Below are 21,167 nucleotides of genomic sequence, written 5' to 3'. Positions count from 1 at the left end.
AGAAAGGGGCCAAGGCCTCGCAGGACCCGCCCTAACCAATCCAGAAGCTTGATTTGTGAGGTGGTCTAAAATGTTGCATGGGCCAATGGCCTTCCTGCGGCCCTGCAACAGTGTAGTTTGCCAAAGTCAGGGGAAGTCTCAGGCGGAGCCACCTGATATCAGAAGCCAGTAGAATCACTGACCTATATAGTTCCTATATGTAGTTAGTCTAAGCTGACCAACAAGAACACCCTGCAGGTTTTTGGGGTGGACCTGATTTTTGTGACATCACTCGTGAATAAAAACTTGTGACACAATTTCACTAGCTAAATTTGCAGGAGGTTTGTTTTCCTATATGATCCCTGTCTGTGTTGGATAATAAAAAATAGTATACTTTGACCCATGGCTGAGTCTTCAGTTTTTACATTGGGGAGTCTTTGATGGGCCCAAGATTCTCTGCTGGCGTGGGACATTGTTATTGTGAATCCCCAATTCCTCTGGTACACAACAGCTGGTAGCTGAGTATGGTTGCTGCATTCCATTGGCAAGGCCGTTTAGTCCCGCCACATGCCTTGAGGGCTGTGAGGTGACCCACGGAAGTCGAGAGCTACATGGAAGGTGCACACTGTGAAGAGGTCCTCAGGAACCGCTTTGGAGAAATTCCTGCCAGCTTTCCGTGGGACGCCAGCAGACCAGAAAGGCAGAGTGGCAGGTTGGAGGAGAGGTGGTGTCCGAGTGACGTCAGCAGATCACGAAGTGAAAGTATAGACTCAGCTATATGGCAAACAGGAGAGGGAGTGGACAAGTAACGGTTGATGGTTGTGTTGGTGTTTTGGTCTAGTAAGGAGCATTGCTATGCAACTTTTGTTCTTGGTTACGAAACATTCGGGCTTCGGGCAATCAATTTGGGCAGTCAGTTTAGACGATTGACTTGAGAGTATTGACGATGAAAGATATGTAAATATTAGTTTTCCTCTGGGTTGAGCGCTTTAGCTCGGACCATGGATGACGGTATTCCTGTGTATAGGGTTTAGCAGACAAAGCTAGCTTGTATCGCGGAAGGTGTTCTCCTGGTTAAGTCTCATGGATGTGTTTTATTTTTAAGGTGACGCTATAGGTACAGGTAGATCACGTGAATTATTGGCTTTCACTGTTGGTTAGGCAGGAAGGTGGCCACATATATCTTATTTATGTTCTGTCAGGTGTCATTGTGTTCAGGGACTGTATAACTGAACAGATTGAAGGGGCAGATGTCATAGATTTCTTCCTTGTTGTAGAAGTGACGTCACCAATGAGGTTGTTGTGTAGGATTTAAGGAGCATGGGAGGTGCACAGCTTTTTAGGCTGAAAGCTATGATCGAGTTTTGAAACACTGGTCGCGCCTTTAGGGCAGAGCGTGGGTAGTTGAGCCCTTGGGGCGGAGAGCTGCAGAAGGGCAGTGCGCAAAGCACTCCCATGGTATTGGTCGAGAGCCGAAGAGGCTGAGCGTAATGTGGTGATTTAATGGTAATAATAAGTATTTGTTACCTGATATCGAGGTGAAAGAAATAATAATAATAGTATCCTAAGAAAGGTGGATGTGTTAAAATCCCAATTTGAGGTCAAGGAATTATTGAAATATGTATTCAGGTAAAATCATCAGGGGCACACCCCTACAGCATACGTACAAATCCCTCCCACGATGTAAGGACTGTAAATAAAGCACGGAATGGACTTGCAGCACAGAGGGCAAATTGGCAAAGCCCTGACCAAAAGAGGGGAGCTTCTCCAAATGTTTGCAGCAACAATTGCACACTCACATACACAAGGCTTACAAGGGGAAAAGGTTAAGCAAATGGATGGCCATACTAGAGTTATGGAAAATGTTTCAGGACGAGGAAGGGGACCTGGCACAGCGACAATGGATGCTGAGACAGCGAGAGGTAGAGAGCGAATCACCCTCGGCTCCCGCTCCACCTCAAACAGAGAACGAAGGAGCAGCAGCGCGAACCCAGGTATTATACCCAGCTAGGGAATTAAAAGCAGTGGCAGGGTACACCAGTCCCACTTTTGCACCTCCAGCATATAGTATGAAGGAGGGGCAAGGCGAGACTGAAAACACGAACAAGGGAGCGCAGAACGCAGGTTGGCGAATGCAAGGAGGGCAGCGAAATCCAGGCGAGGTTAAGGGAAAATAACCGGGGGAAAGGGGAAGCCTTGAGGGGCAAGAGTCGATAGTCCCGAATGAATGGGTAGGCGGACAGATATTACTTAAATCGGACGGGAAGGTTGTGGGAGAAACAGTAGCAAGTAACAAGGATGCAGAAGAAGAGAGAAAATGGGCAATGATAATGGAGGAAGTAGAAAAACAGGAAAGGGAAGAGAAGAAAGAGAATGAAAGGGTGTGCAGAGAAAAACAGAAGGTAGAAGCACGAGAGGAGCGGGAAGCGAGAAGACAGAGAGCTTGAGGACATGACAAAAAGAAAGGCAGAAGAAGAAAGGGAAAGGCACGTGCAAATAAAGAAGGACAAGAGGAATTTAGATGTCGAAGGACTCCGAGGAATGACAAGGGAATTTACTGCTGCTAAAGACATGGGGAGACAAGGCGGATGGATAGGGCTGACACAAGGTCCACTACTAGAGAAGGGAGGGGGGCGACCTCAACATATACCATGACAGCAGATGGACAAAGACAATTTAAGACGTACGTTACCATCTTTGTGGATATATGAGCTAGAGTGACTGACAGCAGGGGCGATATTAGCATGGTTGACATGAAGAGCTTGCTTTCAGCAATTCTCGGGGAGGTTGCAGACGATGTATGTAAAAGAGCAGGTTACCCGGAGTAACAGTACAGAACACGGCACACAATGGTTCACCGTTCAATAATTGTGGAGCAGCTGTGTGGCATGCGCTGAGGATATAGTACCTAGATACATCAGACATTATAACTATCATGGCACTCACGGGAACGAGTATCCTCTTCAATCTATTCAAGTTATTCAAGAGAAATGGAGGCTATAGACGCGTGAACCGTGGGACAAAACAGTTGTGTTATTTTTTCATATATTGTGTCAGGGGTTATCTGAATAAGTGCAAAAGCAGCTTAAGAAACATGTGGGGATGGAGGCCGAACCGTGGTCAGAAAGTCAGCTGACCATAGTACATTATTGCAGGCTAATACAAGAGAACGCAAGAAAAAAGCGTGAGGACGGAAAATGGGAGGAAGCAAAGCTTGTGCAGAAGAAATTATCAAAATATTTGTATTTGTATTTTATTTATTTGTATAGCGAGCCTGGGCCAAAGGCATCCGGGTGCATATCTTAGGTTACAGTGACATAACAAACATCAAGAACAGTAGATCAAAAAGACAGAATATACATTTCAAAATACAAGAAAATTACATTGTATTTACATTCAGAGTACATGGAAAATTGCATCGAGAATACTTGGTCATAATAAATGAGTTTAAGGCTGCGGTGATGGGTGTTGAGTGTGAGTGTCTTGAGCAATGAGCCTCAATTTGCTCTTGAAGGAGTAGAAGGAGGATTCTGTTCTAAGTGGGTTGGGAAGCGAATTCCACAGTTTGGTGACAAGGACCGGTAAACTGGCCCCACCCGCTTTCTGTAGCTTAAACCTAGGTAGAGAGAGACAGTGAGCTTGGGCTACTCTCTGAGGATGGCTGGAGGTGTGTGGTGTGAACCGGCTCGCCAGGTAATTATTGTGCGTGAGAGCAAGAGTTTTGAGGGAGACTCTTTGGGCTACTGAGAGCCAGCGTAGGCTGCGTCTGGTGCCATATATGTGATGGTTCCTGGGAATATTTAATGCAGCACTGATGGCGTTGTTTTGGGTGACCTGGAGCTTGCTTAGGTTACGTTGACATGTCTCTAGATAAAGGGCATTGCAGGAGTCCAGTTTCAACATAATAAGGGTTCTGGCAAGAATGGTGCAGGTAGCTGTACAGCAGGCTCTAATGAGTTTGTACGTGTAGGCGGATGCTGAGATAACTGCATTAGTTTGTCTTGAGAGAGATAAAGTGGAGTCAGGATAGATGCTTAAGGTTTTAGTATTGTTAGAGACCTTGATGGAGTTGCCATCGATGATAAAACATTTGAAGATAGGGTCTGATCTGCTAAATCGGTGATGGGAGCCCAGGATGAGGAGCTCTGTCATCGTTAAGAGAGAGCTCGTATTGGGCCATCCAAGCCTGAATGACCTGATGAGTATCATTTAGGGCTTTGGTGTCCACTATGTGGTCTCCGGTGATGGGGATGAGTATCTGGGTGTCATCTGCGTAATTAGTGTAGGTGACACCCAGATAGTCAAGAATATCAAAGAACGTTTTTTCGTGAACATGTTGTATAGCGTAGGTGAGACGCAGGATCCTTGAGGGACCCCACACAGGACTGCAGATGGGTCAGCGGACGCAGAAGGGGAGAAGACCCTTATAGAACTATTGGCCAAAAGGGATCTAATCGGGTGATGGCTTTGTCTGAAAAGTGGGCTGCAGATTTAAGCTGCCGGCAGAGAATTTGATTGTTTACCAAATCAAAAGCTGCCGATAAGTCTCGTAATAATAGGAGGGCCAGCTTTCCGTTGTCTTTCGGGTTTTTAGATCAATGAGGTCTGTTCCATGCCTAGGAGGGAAGCCCAATTGTCTGAGACCAAGGAGTTTATTAGATTCCAGATAGTCCTGGATCTGCAAGTAAGCAGCCCGGTCCTATATTTTAAGCAAAAAAGGAACAGTGGTGATGGGCCTGTAATTAGTGGGTATACCCGGGTCTAAGGGCGGTTTTTTGAGAAGGGGGATAACCCACGCATCCTTGAGGTTATCAGGGACAATGCCTGTACTGAATGAAGTGTTTATTAGGGCTAGTTCATGGGTAGCCTCCTTAATGATGGGAGCTGGGCATGTGTCACCCTAGCAATTGTAAGGTGTAAGTTTGCTGATGATGATTTCTACCTCTGAGATAGTTGGTGGTGAAAAGCTAAAGGGTTTATGGGTGTGTAGGATACGGGTGGTTTTTCCAAAGGGAGAATTAGGCTGCGAGTCAGACTGAAGCCTGCTTTTTTTGGCATTGATTTTGGATTGGAGTGTTGAGATTTTGTTGAGGAGCGCTTTTTGTATATTAGAGCACCATGTACTATCTTTGCTACAGGTGTCAGGAGGCGTGGTTGGGGATTCAAGTTCTTTAAGTATCTTAAAAAGCTCTTTGGTATTGGATTCCGCTTGTAGAATATGCTTGTTATAGGTATCCTTTTTAGCTTTGAAGATTGCCTCTTTATAGTTAAGGTATGCTATAATGAGGCTGTCCTTGTTGGCATCAGAGGGGTGACTTTTCCACCGAGCTTCAGAGTTTCTCTTTTCTTTGTGTAGCATTCTCAGTTGTGGCGTGAACCACGAATTGAGGTGTGGTTTAGGTTTACGCAATTTAAATGGGGCAATGGAGTTCATCGCTTTGAGCATGGTATCATTGAAAGTATCCACTAGGACTGTAGAGTCCTTGCATGACAGTGCAGCATTATTTAATATAGATAGGATGAGGGGGAGCAGTTTCTCCTTCGTTATTTCTCTTTTGTTTCTTGTACAAATTGAGGGTGCAGTATCCTGTCTAGAACGTTCGTCGTTGGCTTTGATGTTGAAGGTGATCGTGTGATGGTCAGACCAAGCGCAGGGAGAGTTTGCCACTAGGTTGATACTGCAGTTCAGATCGACCAGCTAATTAAGGGTTCTCCCCTTGTTGTGGGTAGATTCAAGGATGCAATGGGAGAAGCTAAAATCAGTTAGAGTACTGGCAATGTCCAGTGCTTTGAGGTCATTGGGGTCTTGGAAACGCAAATTGAAGTCCCCTAATAAGATAATTTGAGAGTTGGTCTAAGTTTTATCTGCTAGGATGGATGTAATATCATCTGCGACGGTGGTGGCAGGTCCTGGTGGCCTGTAGATGAGATGCAAGGTGGCGGTTTGGTTAGGTGAAATGGGTAATTTGACCGACAAAAGCTCTGCTGAGGATATATGTTTATTAGGGATGACTCTAAGACCAAGGGAGCTTTTCTGAATAAAGGCAACAGACTTGGTTCCTTTTACAGACAAACTTTCACTCTCTATAGGGGAGCATGACTTAGCTTTGCCACTATTGTATTCCCGACAGACACCAGACACCAGTGAACATAATGGGAAGAGACATATTGAGTAAGATCAACATGACCATCTTATTTAGAGACCAGGTGATAGTGCGTTCAACACCAGGAATTCATAACATGAATGTAAAGGAGATTATCCAGGCATTTTATGGGCACACTGTACAGAGGGGAGTGCCAGTAGATATTGAACTGTTTCAATACGGGGTGGAGGAATTGATAGCATGGCTTCCAGAGATCTAGGGAAAGCTATGGGGATTACCCAATGAGTATATATTCAGGCCAGAAGTTCCATTAGATGAGCCGGTGGGGAAAGTGGTCCCAATAAAACACAAGGTGGTAATAGTGGGGGAAGACAGGATAACATTGCATGGGACAGATGACACAGGATGATCCTGGAGGACAGTGATTGCAGTGGGGGAAGGGTACAGGTTGACTGACGTGACTGATGAAGAACTGTTCCAGGATGATCGATCAGATCAGTAGTTAGTGTTTGACATCAGCATTACATATTGGTGAGAATACACTACAGGGAAGTACCACAGAGATTGGCTATGTTAAGCACCATTACCATTTATCGAGGAAGACTTGGGAAAGGTAACCAGTGTCTTATGGATCGCAAGTCCCTATTACGTGGGGCTACTGAAAGGGATAGGGGCAGTAAAGATAAAGCTTAAACCAGGAGCAATTCTACCAAGGTCACAACAGTATCCCTTGTCAAGAGAGGCAGATGAGGGCATCTATGAGGCAATTGCAGCATTAATGAAGCAGGGCTTTCTGGTACCATCGGAGTCACAGTGCAATATTGCACTGTACCCTGTGAAAAAGGCAACAGGGGGGTCATGATATTTTATACAGTATTTGCGCCCTTTGAACCAGATTGTAGAGGCAGAGTTTCCTTTAGTTCCAAATCCAGCGACAATTTTGTGTAGCATTCTCACTGAAGCTACCCACTTCACGGTAATAGATTTGAAGAATGCCTTCTTCTCCATACCACTTCACACAGAGTCACAGGACATGTCTTCCTTTCTTTATAAAAACCAGAAGTGTATTTGTATTTGTATTTATTGTATTTGTATTTATTAAATTTTATATAGCGCCTTATGCCAAAGCACATTACATTACAACAACAAGAATACATTCAAATATAATAATGTACAAGCATAATTGCAAAACATGAGACAAACCATCAAAAACAGTATGTAGAACAATTTACCTAGGTCTCTAAGTGAGAAATAGGACAGAGGAAGAGGGAGAGGGAAGTAATAGGGATGTCAGGACGGAGAATAAAGACAATGGAATTTCAAGGAGGAGTGGAGCGGAAGGAGGAGTAAGAGGAAATGGAGCGGACAGGGAGAGGTAAGTAAGAGGGAAGTAATGAGGGATGTAAGAGGGGAATAAGAGGGAACTAATGAGGGATGTCAGGATGGGGGATGAAGAAGATGAGATTTCAAGGAGGAGCGGAAGGAGGAGTAAGAGGAAATGGAGTGGATAGAGAGAGGTAGAGAGTTAAAGTGTAGGGGGGCAAGGAGCTGAAAGGATTGGAAACAAGAAGAGGCACAGGGAGACAGAGGAACAGTGAGTAGGAAGAGATCAGCAGATCGCAGGGGGCGAGAGGGAGTGTAGAACGAGAAGAGAGAGGACATGTAGGGGGGAGTGAGATCATGAAGAGATTTAAAAACGAGACAGAGGAAGTTAAATGTAACTTGAGAATGAAAGGGAAGCCAGCCAAGGTAAGAAAGCAAAGAGGAAATGGAATCATGAGGAGAGAGAAGGCAAAGGGTACGAATGGCAGAGAGATAGAGGAATGTGAGGGGAGCAAGATGAGAAGCAGGATGGCCAAAGAAGAGAGTAGAGCAATAGAAAAGACGAGAGAAGATGAAGGAGTCTAGTGTGTTTCCACGAGGAAGTGAAAACACACTAGACTTCCACAAGGGTATTGTGAGTCACCTTCCATATTCAATAGGGTCCTCCAGATGGTTCTATGCAACGTACAATTGGAGAGGACCATCATGCAGCACGTTGACAACATTTTGATCTGCAGCACGTCAGAAATACAGTGCAGAAATCACTTGGTGCACATGTTGACAGTATTAACATGTATATGCCTTTGAAGGTGGAAGGGGACATTGCCAAGAATTGAGGAGACTACTTTTAGTAATATTTACATCCTGACTAAGGATTGTATATACCTTCAGTGGTGTCAGGGGACATTGCCAGAATCGAGGAAACTACTTTTAGTAATATTGACATCCTGTCTAAGGACTTTATATACCTTTGAGGATGTCAAGAGTCATTGCCAAGAAACAAGGAAACTACTTTTAGTAATATTGACACCCTCACTGAGGACTCCATAGGTTTTCCCTTCCTGTGGTGGATTTTCAGGCTGAAAAACAATGATCTGCAGGGTTGCCCTAAGCTGTGCCCGTGGTCAGGATTCATTTGAAACCTTCCAGCCATCACCTTTTGGTTTTGCGTTTGGATGTCAGTGGAGTAAGTAGTCAAGCCCACTGGGGAAAAGCAGGAGGGTTACCCACAAAATTGATCTCTCATGCTTTTTGTAATTCATTTATAATTCTATTCTCAATAGCAGATCTCTTTCTTTTATCCCCACCCTGTGTGTCTTGAACCTTGTTGGACTCAAGTATCTGGTGTGTTTCACAATGTCCCGCGAGTCACCCTAACAGTGGTGCTTGCCCAGGACGATATAGTAACTTGTTAGCTTCTATGCAGCACAATTCAAGTCCTGGTTAAGAGACCTCGAAATGATCTTGCTAAAATGAAGAAGCTTTCCTGCACCTGGGATGTATTTCCAAGAGTCACATGGGCATACCTGGGCTTGCTAGGTTTCTGCAAGTCTAACTATTATGCCCAGTTAGGCTTTACTGGTGGGTTGAATGTAGGCTACTGCTATGCTTTCCCCCTTTGTCGAAAAAGAGAAGCTCAATGCTGTCCAGTTTTTTTTACAACCCCTGTGACATCTGTTAAAAAGCAGATGGACATCAAGATGATTACTAAAGAGGCACCCATTATATAATTAATTTACATTTTTTAAATACATAAACAGCAATAAGAACAATTAAATAATGTTAACATCAGAGTTGAATTTATGTTAATGAACCATCTCTGTTTCTACAATTGTAGAGAAGTTTGTTGTTCTGTCCTGAAGAAGGATACACACAATTATTTCTAGGTCGAAACACATTGTTGATGAAGTTTTGAGAAAATGGGCTAGTACTATGTGCTTTTGTGGAACATGCATTGCTCAACTGTTATTTCTCCCAACCACAGCATCGCATGTTCTCTTGTTCCTGTTATGTGTTTAATGAATGGAATTATGTCATCTAATTTTGTCCAATTTGCATATGCAAAATTGTTTTTGTTGGTTCTGTAATTCACTAAACGGTTAAAAATGTTTGAACTAAACAAATCTATATTGTTTTCATATATAATACTTACTTTGTTGCATTTGCTTTATGATAACACATTTTAAGGGGATGGTCTTATGGAAAGAACATTATGAGTTGAGTCGACTGTGTCGTTGACTCGTTAATTAGAGCTTTCGAAACTTCAATAAAATGAGTTCAACTCCTTGAAGACCCGCAGGTACAACCCCATTTAACTCTAATGGAAACAGACTAGCGAAGGTGGATGACATTTAAAAAGTTAAACCATTTACTGTGGGCGTGGGACTTCAGTCAACTCCTGCAATGCAAGTGTAAATGTTTTTCTAACCCAGGGGTCTGAAACATTTGGCTCACTAGATGTTTTGGACTACAACTCCCATCATCCCTAGACAATATAGTCAATGGTGAGGAATCCTGAGAGTTGTATATATATATAGGATTCCAACTCCTTTTGCTACTTACAGAAATATCTTCTGTCTGGGTGTGTCTGCCTGTGTCTAATCCGGTTTATAGTGATAATACCGAAAACAAAAATCTCGAAAACAAAAATCACGAAAACAAAAGGCCGAAAAAAAAAATATCGAATTTTTTTTATGACGTTTTTTTCTCGAAATGGGGGGTTCCCCCTAACCCCCCTTTTTTCTATTTTTTTTTAACCCTTTTTTTTACTTACCTGACCCCAAAAACACATATAAATAAATAAATAAATAATTCGATATTTTTTTTTTCGCGATTTTGTATTCGAGATTTTTGCAGTTCGAGATTTTATTTTCGGTATTTTGACCGACCACCGTCTAATCCACAGTGCAGGTAGAAGCTTAGAGCTGCTAAGCCTTTTTAATTTTGGCTGTTAGATGGTGCTTTAGGGCCACCTTCATATCCAAAATGAATGGCATAGGAATGCAGGTAGGAGGTACATGTATTTGTATTTGTATATTTGTAATGCGCAAATGGAGTCAAGCAGAAATTGCATCTGGGCGCAGGTGAAATCATCAATTCAAGAGCCATATAAAACTACGTAAGCAAAGAGATATGTTTTCAACTTTTTCCTGAAACTAGATAGTGAGACGGAGTTATGTAAATCGGGAGGAAGCGAATTCCAGAGGCGAGGACCCATGGAGAAGAAAAGTCTGTCGGCCCCATAAGGTCGACCTGGAAGAAGAACTGACAACAGGCCTAGTCCCGAAGGGCGAAGGGACTAGGTGGGGCAATATTGCCTGATTTGACAGCCAGGTAGCCTGGAGCAGGGCCATGGATGCACTTAAACATAGATAGACGTGATTTTTTCTAAAATATTTTACCTGATGGAGAAGTGACCAAATCTATTTAACCTAACAATGAAAATGACTTTTTACTTTTTCTACCTTTTTTAAAATATAATAAGGGTGGGATACCCCCTGCACCACCCCTTACTCCTCCCTACCCTAACTTATACCATTACCCCACACCCCACCTATTGTGCACTATACATATACCACATTACCTACCATTTTCGGTCAAATAAATTCGGTCACTTCTCCTTAGGTAAAATTGTATTTGATGAAATCTACGTTCTCGCTTAAACACCAGGCAGAGAACCTTGAACAGTATACTCTGATGTACTGGCAGCCCATGAAGGCTCTGACGATAATGAGAGAGGGAAGACTTTGTAGGGAAAGAAAAAAATGGTCTAACTGCCAAATTCTGGATAACCTGTGAAACTGTAAACCTGCAATTGATATTTAGGGATGTCCAGGAGTAAGGCATTACATTGGTCTAGCCTCGAATTAACAAGTGCACCAACTTGTTGGATGATCATCAATTGTGATTAGAGGTAACAAAGGCTTCAAAAGTTTCAGTTGAAAAAATACAGCTTTAACAATTTGGTTGACATGAATATTGCAGTTTAGTTCAGTTTGCCAGATGCATCCCAAGTTCTTGATTTTTGAGGACAATTTGAATGGAGCACCAAAGAGCACTGGACATGGGACCAATTGCAGAAGATTGGCTACATTTTTCCCAGAACCAAAGATGATAACTTTCGTCTTTGTAGGATTCAGTTGAAGTTTGTTTTTGAGCATCCAAGTTCTTATATGATTGGCGCAGTCTAAGACACGAATAATGGCCTCAACTGGTTCATTAAGCCATACATAAATGTGGGTGTTGTCTGCATATGAGTGAAATTGGAGTTGGTAATGAGAAAGATGCTCAAAAGAGGATGAAATTTAACATTAAACAATAGTGGGGAGAGGGAGGAGCCTTGAGGCACCCCACATTGTACAGGTGATGAATCTGAGACAAAGGCACCAAGTTGGGTACGATTTGATAGAAAGGAGTGGAACCATTTCAATACATCATTCGAAATAGGGGCGACCAATGATAATCTAGAGACAAGAATGTCAAAGTCAATCATGTCGAATGCTGCTGACCAGCATGATGACCTCACCCTCGTCGGTGGTATTTAGTAGGTCGTCCAAGATGGTGACAAGCGCTGACTCATTGCCATCACTTGGTCTGAATCACGATTCATAGGTATCAAGAATGTGATGTGTTTCTAGGAAATGTTGAAGCTGTGAGGTGACAACATGTTCCAACATTTTGGCCTGTCATAAAAGACCTTCCATTGGATGATAATTGGCCAGCGGTGTATGGTCTAGAGATGGCGTCTTCAAAATTGTGGTAATAAATGATTTCTTTAGTGACATGACCCTGACATGAGTCAGAGAGGCATTCACAAAAGACTGAATGATGCCACTTAAAGTGGGAGCATGTATCTTGGCTAGATAAGCAGGAATAGGGTCATAGCTCACCTTGGTAGGTTTGAGCTGACTCATCAGATTAAAAATGGTATCTAAATCAACGGGTGAGAAGGAAAAGCTAGGGGAGTCGTGTCCTGGCATGGATGGTTCTTTTGGGCTAACGACCAAGATATCAGTAGTAACGATAGAGGTATCAAAATCAACAAAGAAGTTGTTAAACTGGTTTACAAGATTGTCAGACAAGGGAAGACTAGATGAGGTGCATATAGGCTGGGCAAAGTTTAGAATAACATCGAACAGTGCCCTAGATCGATTTTCAGGTAGATGTATTTGTCTTTGCAGGCTTTGAGATTTGGCCAGTATTATTCCCTTTGTGTAGGTTTTGAGTGCAACTTTGGCCGTTATCTGGTCATTGGTGCTTTGTGATCTGAGCCATATTCTTTCGCTCTTACGATTATGTCTCTTAAGACTCCTTAGAGAATCATGATACCGTTGGTTATTGCTGGATCTGGTTGTCATGGGGACTTTCAGCGAGGCAATAAGATCGCAATTTGTGGTAAGCCCAGTCATATAGTTCTGAAACATCTCAGCACAGTTAAAATCGGAAGGCAGGGGAGTCAGTTTGTCCAATAGAAGATTACTGGTAATCCGGTCAAAATCTCTTTTATGGAGTGAGAGTTGACCGGATAAATATAAATTACTTAATGGGATGTGAGGAAGGAGACACACAGCCTGTGGGTGTTGTTTGCATTTTGTATCCACCCGTTGACCTTCCTTGGCCACGCAAATCCTTATGGCCATTCCCCACAACTACCCACCACTCCCAACACGAATGAAAACTCCCCCTGGAGCTAGATGTATCCCCTAGTAGCATCTAACAATGGTATTTCATGGGGCTACCATTGTTATGCGTAAGCAGTCTTCTGAAAGGGATTGGCATATGTATTACATTTTTCTTATAATTCCTTCAGTCACTTGATTTATAAGCAATATGTGTTTCCTTGTATCTGCTCCTTGCACTTAATTCCTGTTAAAAGAAGCATTTCGAAAACCAATCGCGTTGGCTCTTTTGTAGGCATTAGATAGGCATTTGTTTTTCACTGACATGATATGCCTGCCTACTCATACCGTTTGCCAGCTGTTGAGTACCATTATGGTACCGTTATGCTAGGGCTTGGAAAATGCCTATCCCATGCCTAGACAAAGCCAAAACTTGGCTTTACCAGTACTAGTTATTTACATGTTTCCAAAATCCTCCTGAGTGGAATCAAAGTCGAGGGCATGGATAGGGACCCATTGTGATCGACTGGAGTCTAATCCTACCAATTTCCTGATCCTCCTGCTCAAGATCTTAAACTATGACTTTTTTGCTGTGGGGTACCCAGAGGAGAGGTGCGACCCCGCCATTATATGCAGCTTCTTCTTACGGGGGTTTGATTGGTACCATGGGTTTTTAATAGCACATCCATCTTAGTTTTGGATACTTCTGAAGAGTGCTCCACATTGTAATAATAATCTTCTGGAGGGACAGTAATTTGTCAGAGACGTGAAGCTGAAGAATTCCTTCACTGATGCCCTGTCCATAATGAGCAGTGGGAGCGGGCACTCATTGTGGCAGTTTCTTAATAAATCAGCTATCAGATTAGGCCTGGGGAGTGCTTAGCAGTGCCCCTGTCCCTGCAGTGCTACAGAAGACAGCTCACCCGGCTGCTCAAGGTGCCTGGCATTGCTGGTTCAAGGTGTCCTATGCAGGAGACCTTTGACACGCCACATTCTCTCAGGACTGAGCACGCTCAGAACCCTGCAAGCCTGGGCTGTGAAGTTTGCTGCTATAAGCTGTCCTGTAAAGCAAGCTTCTGCAACCTTTGGTTCTCCAGATGTGTTGATCTAGAACCCGCATTCGCCACAGCAGCTCTGGGTCCAGCATCATCACTGGCGTCATTGGTCAGGGATCCCGTGCCATGAGTGGAGGCAACACCGCGGCTCAGTGGTGCTGGTGACCATGAACTTTCCTCAGGGCCAGTATAGGGACATTCCTGGGAATCCCTGTAAGGTGCTTTGATGTGTGGCTCCACGGTTCAGCACTACTGTATGATGTTAGTAGCAGTAATGCACAAAACCGCATGGATTCTAAGCATGAAGGGCCTGCTCTTTCCCCATTTGCCTCAGAAGATATTCCCCGCTTTCTGATACAATGTAATTCTTTGCCAAATTAGAGTGTCATTTCTCTTGAGAATGTTTAAATGCTTAGCCCTCTGTGCAGCACCACCTGCAATGGATTCTCCCTACTGATTCCTGCTTTTGTGATCTTGCTGAGGGGGGTGTTTCTCTGTGGCAAGGGAAACACCTACTTATGCCTAACAGGAGTCTCTGCCAGCGTGGTGCTGCTCATTGGTGTCACTCCTTGTTTTGAGGATATTAGAATCTGCTCAGGCTTCCACCAACCCTCGATTTCTCATCTCCATCTGGTCTTTCTTCCCCCTCAAGGTGTTGCTGTCAGTCTGCTGCCTCTGGATTGGCTTCCACATTCTGAGTCGGTTCGACGCGGATGAGATCCTGCACAGTGTGTTCACCAGCAATGCATCCTTCCCTGCCGATGCCGCAACACCTGCGGGCCTGAACGTCACACATGCAGGGCGATTTGATGCAGAGACCAGCCTCCAGTCTGCATCCTGGCTCAAACTCCCATATCCAGGTACTTGAGAAAAGAAAGGCCTTGTCTACTGTATTATGACCTTCAAAAAGCCATGAGTACCATTCAAGAGCCTACATGCCAGGTGGGGCAAAGCTTAGGGATTGTCTGTGGGCTCCAGGTTTGTTGGAGGGGGTGGGGTTTTAGCACAGTGGGTAGTAGAGATTCTACAGAGCAAGATCCAAGTGGTTCTTGACTAGGAACCTCCCACCACCCAGACTATGTGAGAGCCTCGAGTGGATTTATTCACGACCTATTGGCAATTGTTGTACCATGGTGGCTTGCCTGACCTCACTAACCCGTACACAAACCACCTAAACAAGTTGTTTGCAGAGAGGGCTGTCACCAGGAGTTTCAAGGGCTGAATGTCATACATGCCCCATTGCTGAGAACAGGATCACATCCAGCTTTTGTTGTGCATGCCAACACATCTGCCCCGGGGTGTGCGCAGTTCTAACGCAACTGGACGAGAAAGGTAGGGAGCGCCAGCTGCAAGCTTCCCAGCGAAGAACAGTGGTTGGACCATAACCAACAGGGACTGTATCCCAATGTCTAGGAGTTACCCAGTCAACCCCTATATTCGTAGGGAACCTAAAGATCTGCATCCTTACTTTGTCAAATCTGGGGGTGAGGTCCGAACCCTAGAAAAAGATTCCTATATGAATAGGAATGAAGTGGAAGTCCTCTAAGAACACCAGTTCAGCAGGTACCTGCACTCTAAGAGGGGACCCTTATTGGCCAGAGGGAAACGAGGAGCCAACAATCCCTTCCCTTGAGTCCGAGGGCACAGCTAAGCAGCCATTCCTCCCCCCCCCCCCCCCCCCGAATACCCTGCTCCCAGGAACACCTTGCTGCCCACTTCCTGCAGGGATGCAACACGAAGAGACAGAAGCACTGGACACTCAAGCACGGACAAATGACAGCGCTTGAGCCCTGTGATAGTTTCCTGGGAGAAAGAAAATAACTACAACCCAAAGAAACCTAAAAGTAACATTAACACTCCAAGAAGTCCATCTTGTGCTTAAAGTGCCTTCCTTCGCTGGGCACCCCCTGCCCCTCCCGGGACTGAAGCTGCTACTTCAATGAACTGGTAGCGGCAACATAACACAGCTTCTCCAATGCACAGCCGCATCACCAGCGGCACCAGAGCTGTGCCAGCTCCTTGAAGATGCTCCTTGTCACCACTTGCCATCCTGAACAAAGGAACCACCACCACCAAAGCACCTCTCACCTTACGAGACTCAAACGTTGGCTGTCAATGGTTAGAAGTTGCCTAAGATACCCGACTACCGAGTACCCAAACACTTTGCATTTGCAAAGACACCCACGTGGTCCTAAAGCAAATCCCTACAATTAACATTGAATCCTGTACAGAACCTGCATTCCATCAAAAGCTGTCCCTTCTAATTATAATTATAATCGGTTATATATAACGCGCTTAATACCCGCGGACCTGGGGGACCGAACCTGTGTTGCTCCGCGTCGCCTTGCTTCCAAGGCGAGCACGTTGCCCCTTTCTTTTGAGAGACTGACTCCAGCTTGAACCTATGCAAGTGCCAAAGTGCCCCTGGGATAAAAGCTGGCCAACCAGTTGTCTGGCCCTAACATGCAGGATCCCCTTCCTGAACTTCTATCACTTACCTTTAACCCCACTTACATTTTAGGGGGTAGCAAATATATTATCATAATACCCCTCTGCGGACATAACTTTCTTCAAAGCCACTGCGTTAACTTGTATTTTTCTCTACCCCTCTCCCATCCTTAAAGCTGGCCTTAACTGGTGACCTAACTCTAGGTTATGGGAGGAAAGGTGAATTGATATTGATATTTTATTTCTATCGCGCTCTTACACAAGTGTTTCAGAGCGCGACGAGGCAAGGGAGGGGAACAGGGGGGAACAAAAGCAACGATCTTACTAGGCCCAGTGACATTGAGAACAAGCAAGTGCATGGGAGAGGGGAAGGGGACAAGTGCATGTAAGGGGGGAGAAGTGGAAAGTGCGAAGCAGAGGAGAAACAGATAAATAATAATAAATAAATAAATAAATAATAAAGGCAGTTGGTTAAGTTAAGGAAGTTAACCACGACCCTGAGTACAGGGCCAGGAGATACCTACTAACATTGCATAACTCAGCTAATCAACGATTAACCCCTTAAGTGCCAAGGACGAGTATGCTGGTCCTTTTTGCATAGACTTGCATAGTGGCCTGGCACTACTAGTCTGGCTGGCAACAATGCTAAAGAGTAATATGTTAGGTCCTCCCACCAAGGTGCAGCTCACCTGTGGTGGAACTCTCTAGAGGGGCCAAGGGCAGTCATGCACTGCCACCCTGGCATTCCCCAGGGCTGATCTGTAGGACGCCAGGGCTTAAAGCAAAAGACACATGAACAGACGTATAAAGAAATACACAAGCACATTCTGACACAAAACACACCAACATCACCAGCTGTCTTACAAAGGGGACCCCACCCCACGCAAATGTGGTCAACCTCTGAAGGGGGCTCATACAAACGTGTGCAGATCCTATTTCCACGTTACATTTCGAAGTTATATTCTCACAATGTCTCTTTGGATGTTTTCTCAACGTTCACTACATCTCCCAGAATGCATCTTTATGATCCCCTTTCTCTCACAATGTGTTTGGACAGTTTGGTACTTTCACTGCCTTTTCCAGAAAGCATTGTCGGGATTCTCCTCACCTCAAATAGAGGGTAATTTTCCGGATCCCCCAGATCAGTAGAGGAGGTGTTACGCCAGGTGTTTCACCACAGTAACACATGCGAGAGTGGGGTCACGGCCTTGAATAACCTTGTCCATCATGCATCCTTGCTCCGCTTTAAATCAACACATGGTTGAACGCCAGCATGACATTCCCATGCTGGCGTTAAACCAATGGATTCCTATGGACTTGTGTTACTGTATGTCTTAAAGAATTCCCTTGGTTTAAAACCACTCTCTCAGTATTGGCTTCCTCGCCAAGATCTTTCCTGAGTAAGACGGGCATTTCCTCTTGGCTAGACCCCGCGCCGCATGAATGATGTCGAGCTGAAGGCAGAGGCAGAGACAGGGTAGGGCCTTGGCGGGCAACTCCCACCCAAAATCTGTAAATACCCACTTAGCAGCACAGTGTTTTCTTTTACAGATGTCAATGTCACTGTGGTGGGCCCAACTACACCAGCTTCAGGCCCCACTTGTTAGATATTCCTGGCTACGCCTCTGGCTGAAGGTAACCATCGCATTCACCTTCAGACACATAGCCAAGAATTCTACCATGAGGAAATGAGCTCTACTTCCCACACCTGGAACTCTTAGCCATAGATATATATAACTAAGGCAGTGGTCTGCGACCTGGGTCTCTGCATATGCTCTGGGCGGGGCCTCCCATGATCCCTCGCTATTATCTCTGGAGGCTAGAGGTGGGACGGCTGCTTCTTAAGAGAAGGGTGGAGCGTGTGGAGTGGGGGAGACACGTTAGGCTAAGACGAGGCATACCTCAGCGAAATGGCCTGCGTCCTCTAAAATAAGGTGTATACAAATAGGATACAGGTCTACCGTAAAAGGCTTTCAGCTTGCTACGGACAATACACGAGCAATGTGAGGAATCTGAGTGGAGTGAAGAATTGAATTCCAATTTAATTTAAAAGAGGACAAGTCCAAGCAAGAAGACCAACAAAACAGGCAGGAGTGAACCTCTAGGTGATGCACTGTCAAAATAACTCCACAAACACATACAAGACGAAAGATAGAGAAGTAAAGATGAACCACACTGAAAATAACCAGGCCAAAAATGAATAACGCAAATAGAATCGGTGTCAAGTGCAGGATGAATGATATGATATGGCATTTATAACACCCCTAGACACAACTGTTTCAAGGCGCGACGAGGCAAGGGAGGGGGAACAGAGGGGAGACAGACAACATCCTACTAGGCCAGGTGTCATTCAGATTGTGCAAGTGCATGGGAAGGGGGAGGGGAAAAGTGCAGGGGGGGTACAGTACATGGGATAATAGACTAAATAACAATATGTAAAAGTACGGCCAGCAGGTGGCAAGTGCAAGGGTAAGTGCAGACAACAGGTGTCAAGTGCTGGTAGTGGGAGTGTAGGGATACAGAAACAGTCCCCAAAGTGCAGGGGTTGCCAGGAGGGCAGTGCAGGTGTGTGTGTGACTGGGGAGGGAGGGACCTGGGCCCGAGATCAGAGGGTGGCCAGGTAACCAGTGCAGTTTCAGCCAGGAGGTCAGCAGGGAAGAGGAGGAGAAAAAGCAGAAGCAAAGAGAAAGGTTTTGAGAAGCTTCTAAAACCGCAGATGGTTCTCCTCAAGTTTCAGGGAGGCAGGGAGGCTGTTCCAGAGGGAGGCACCAGCCGAAGAACGAGATCTACCACCAACTCGTTGCTTGGAGAAGTGACTGACCCTGAGGGACTTGGAGGAGGATGAGCGAAGAGCTTGATTAGGAAGGTATTTAGGAAGAGAGAGTTGAAGGTATTGCGGCCCCAGAAGGCCTTGTTGTCAATACAGAGAGTTTTGAACTTAATCCTCGCAGCCGCTGGGAGCCAGTGCAGAGATTTCAGTCCTGGTTTCAAGCTGGTTATTCCCTTGTATCCCTTAGTCTCCCCAAAATCAAGGAAACAAAGTATTCAGGTACCTCTATATTAAAGTGGTCCCTAAAGTGATCCAGCTAAATATAGGTTTATTGTCCTGCTGAAAACCTCTGGTAATACCTTTGTTAAGCAGCAATTGATAGTTGATAAATACATTGCAGTTACTTTTGAAAGGCCTGATAGGTTTCCTTAAGGTAGGGTGACCAGACATCCTGGTTTTGTCCAGACTATCCTGGAATTAGGCCCTCTCTGTCACCCTGTCCGGAGATTTAAAACTTCTCGTCCTGAGGGTGCGGTTGGGCGGCCAAAAAGATGGCTGCTATCAACACCACTCTCAACACTTGTATTACTTTTTCTTACCTCGTTCTTCTGGCAATGTCTTGATGGGAAGAGGTAGGGTCTATCCCTGTACATTGCCAGCCCTGTACCTGTTTTGACTCCAGATATCTGGAGGACCCTGGTGTTAACACACAAAAAGAGGAAACCCCACTTGAAGAAGAAAACCCCCAGTCGATGAAGAGAACCAGGATTTCAGGAACCAGAGACAAAGTCATGAGTCCGGGCGGCAGCTGGAAGGTGAGCTGGGGTACAGGCAAGTTGGAAGGAAGGGCAAGGGAGAAAGAACGAGGCAGGAGGAACACAGGGAGACTAGGAGGAATAACAGAGCTTCTCGGAAGTCTGAAGCGTGATGCCACAGGAGTGCAGCGATGCGGCGCAAAGACTCAATGTCAATGCAACGCTTCAGGAGCTATCGTGGTATGAATTGTGAATGTTGTGTTAAAAAATGACTAGACCACTCAACAACATTAGCGTAGTAAGGCATACTGGTGGCCCGAGAACCCTCAGTAATGTGGAACCATTATAGGCCTCACTTTCCTGAATTGCCATGAAGAAGTGGGTTACGAAGTTCTATTAGTCAAATTAGTGGGACTAAAATCTATCCAATGAGAGAGCGGCAAAGCTGTGATTGACCCAACAGAGATATACACAAATCACTGAATGCAATACTGAACTCTGGAGGGTCACCTCCCTCATGACGTGGCCCGTGGCCAAGTGTGCAGAGCTCACATTGGATCCAGAGAAGCGTCTCCCCATGAACCCAGGGAGAAAGCGCACTGGGACTTACTTCTGGGTTCAATGAACAGTGAAGGGAGAAGAGCGATCAAGGAACTCACTGAGTGGTGTGAGAAACCTGAGTGTATTCTCCCCAGCGGACCTCAATAATCCCTTATTCAGGTGGCCAGGGAAGTGCTGGATCACCTGGGTAGGGGAACCTGGGGTTATGCTCAGGGGAATGTCCCAGGTGAGACACGGCACTATACCAGAGAAAGGGATGAGGAAGACGAGTTCCTCAAGGCTTTTATGGACTGTATGAACTCGAACTCCCTTCCACCCAATGAACCTCCTTTTCGAGAAACCACCATCAACTCTGCATCTGGTGAATCCATTAGACAGCCTGTTGCACTTAGAAACCACATTCCCCAGAATCCTGGTTTCCCGGTTTCCTACCTGAATACTCCCAGTCATTCTTCTTCACGTCCCTTTGATTATTCCTTCCCGAAACCCCAGTATACTGCATTGACAACACACTACCATTCCCACGATCCCCCCTGTTCAGGTCACGATTAAAA

At 45.1% G+C, this 21,167-nt stretch overlaps 1 protein-coding gene across 2 annotated transcripts in view; it reads left to right on the top strand.

The window, feature by feature from the left end:
* The window catches only part of SLC23A3 (solute carrier family 23 member 3), a 206,022-nt gene that overhangs the window by 130,674 nt on the left and 54,181 nt on the right, over positions 1-21,167 (top strand). For both annotated transcript variants that reach the window (XM_069616868.1, XM_069616867.1), the window contains exon 7: positions 14,732-14,939. In XM_069616868.1, the coding sequence (XP_069472969.1) occupies positions 14,732-14,939 (208 nt within the window). The remainder of the gene's footprint in view (positions 1-14,731; positions 14,940-21,167) is intronic.

The sequence above is a fragment of the Ambystoma mexicanum genome, chromosome 9 (genome assembly GCF_040938575.1).
Source record: "Ambystoma mexicanum isolate Mex_15411 chromosome 9, UKY_AmexF1_1, whole genome shotgun sequence".
NCBI classification, from domain to species: domain Eukaryota; kingdom Metazoa; phylum Chordata; class Amphibia; order Caudata; family Ambystomatidae; genus Ambystoma; species Ambystoma mexicanum.
Note: the sequence above shows the minus strand (reverse complement) of the source record. Positions and strands in the feature narration are given on the sequence as shown.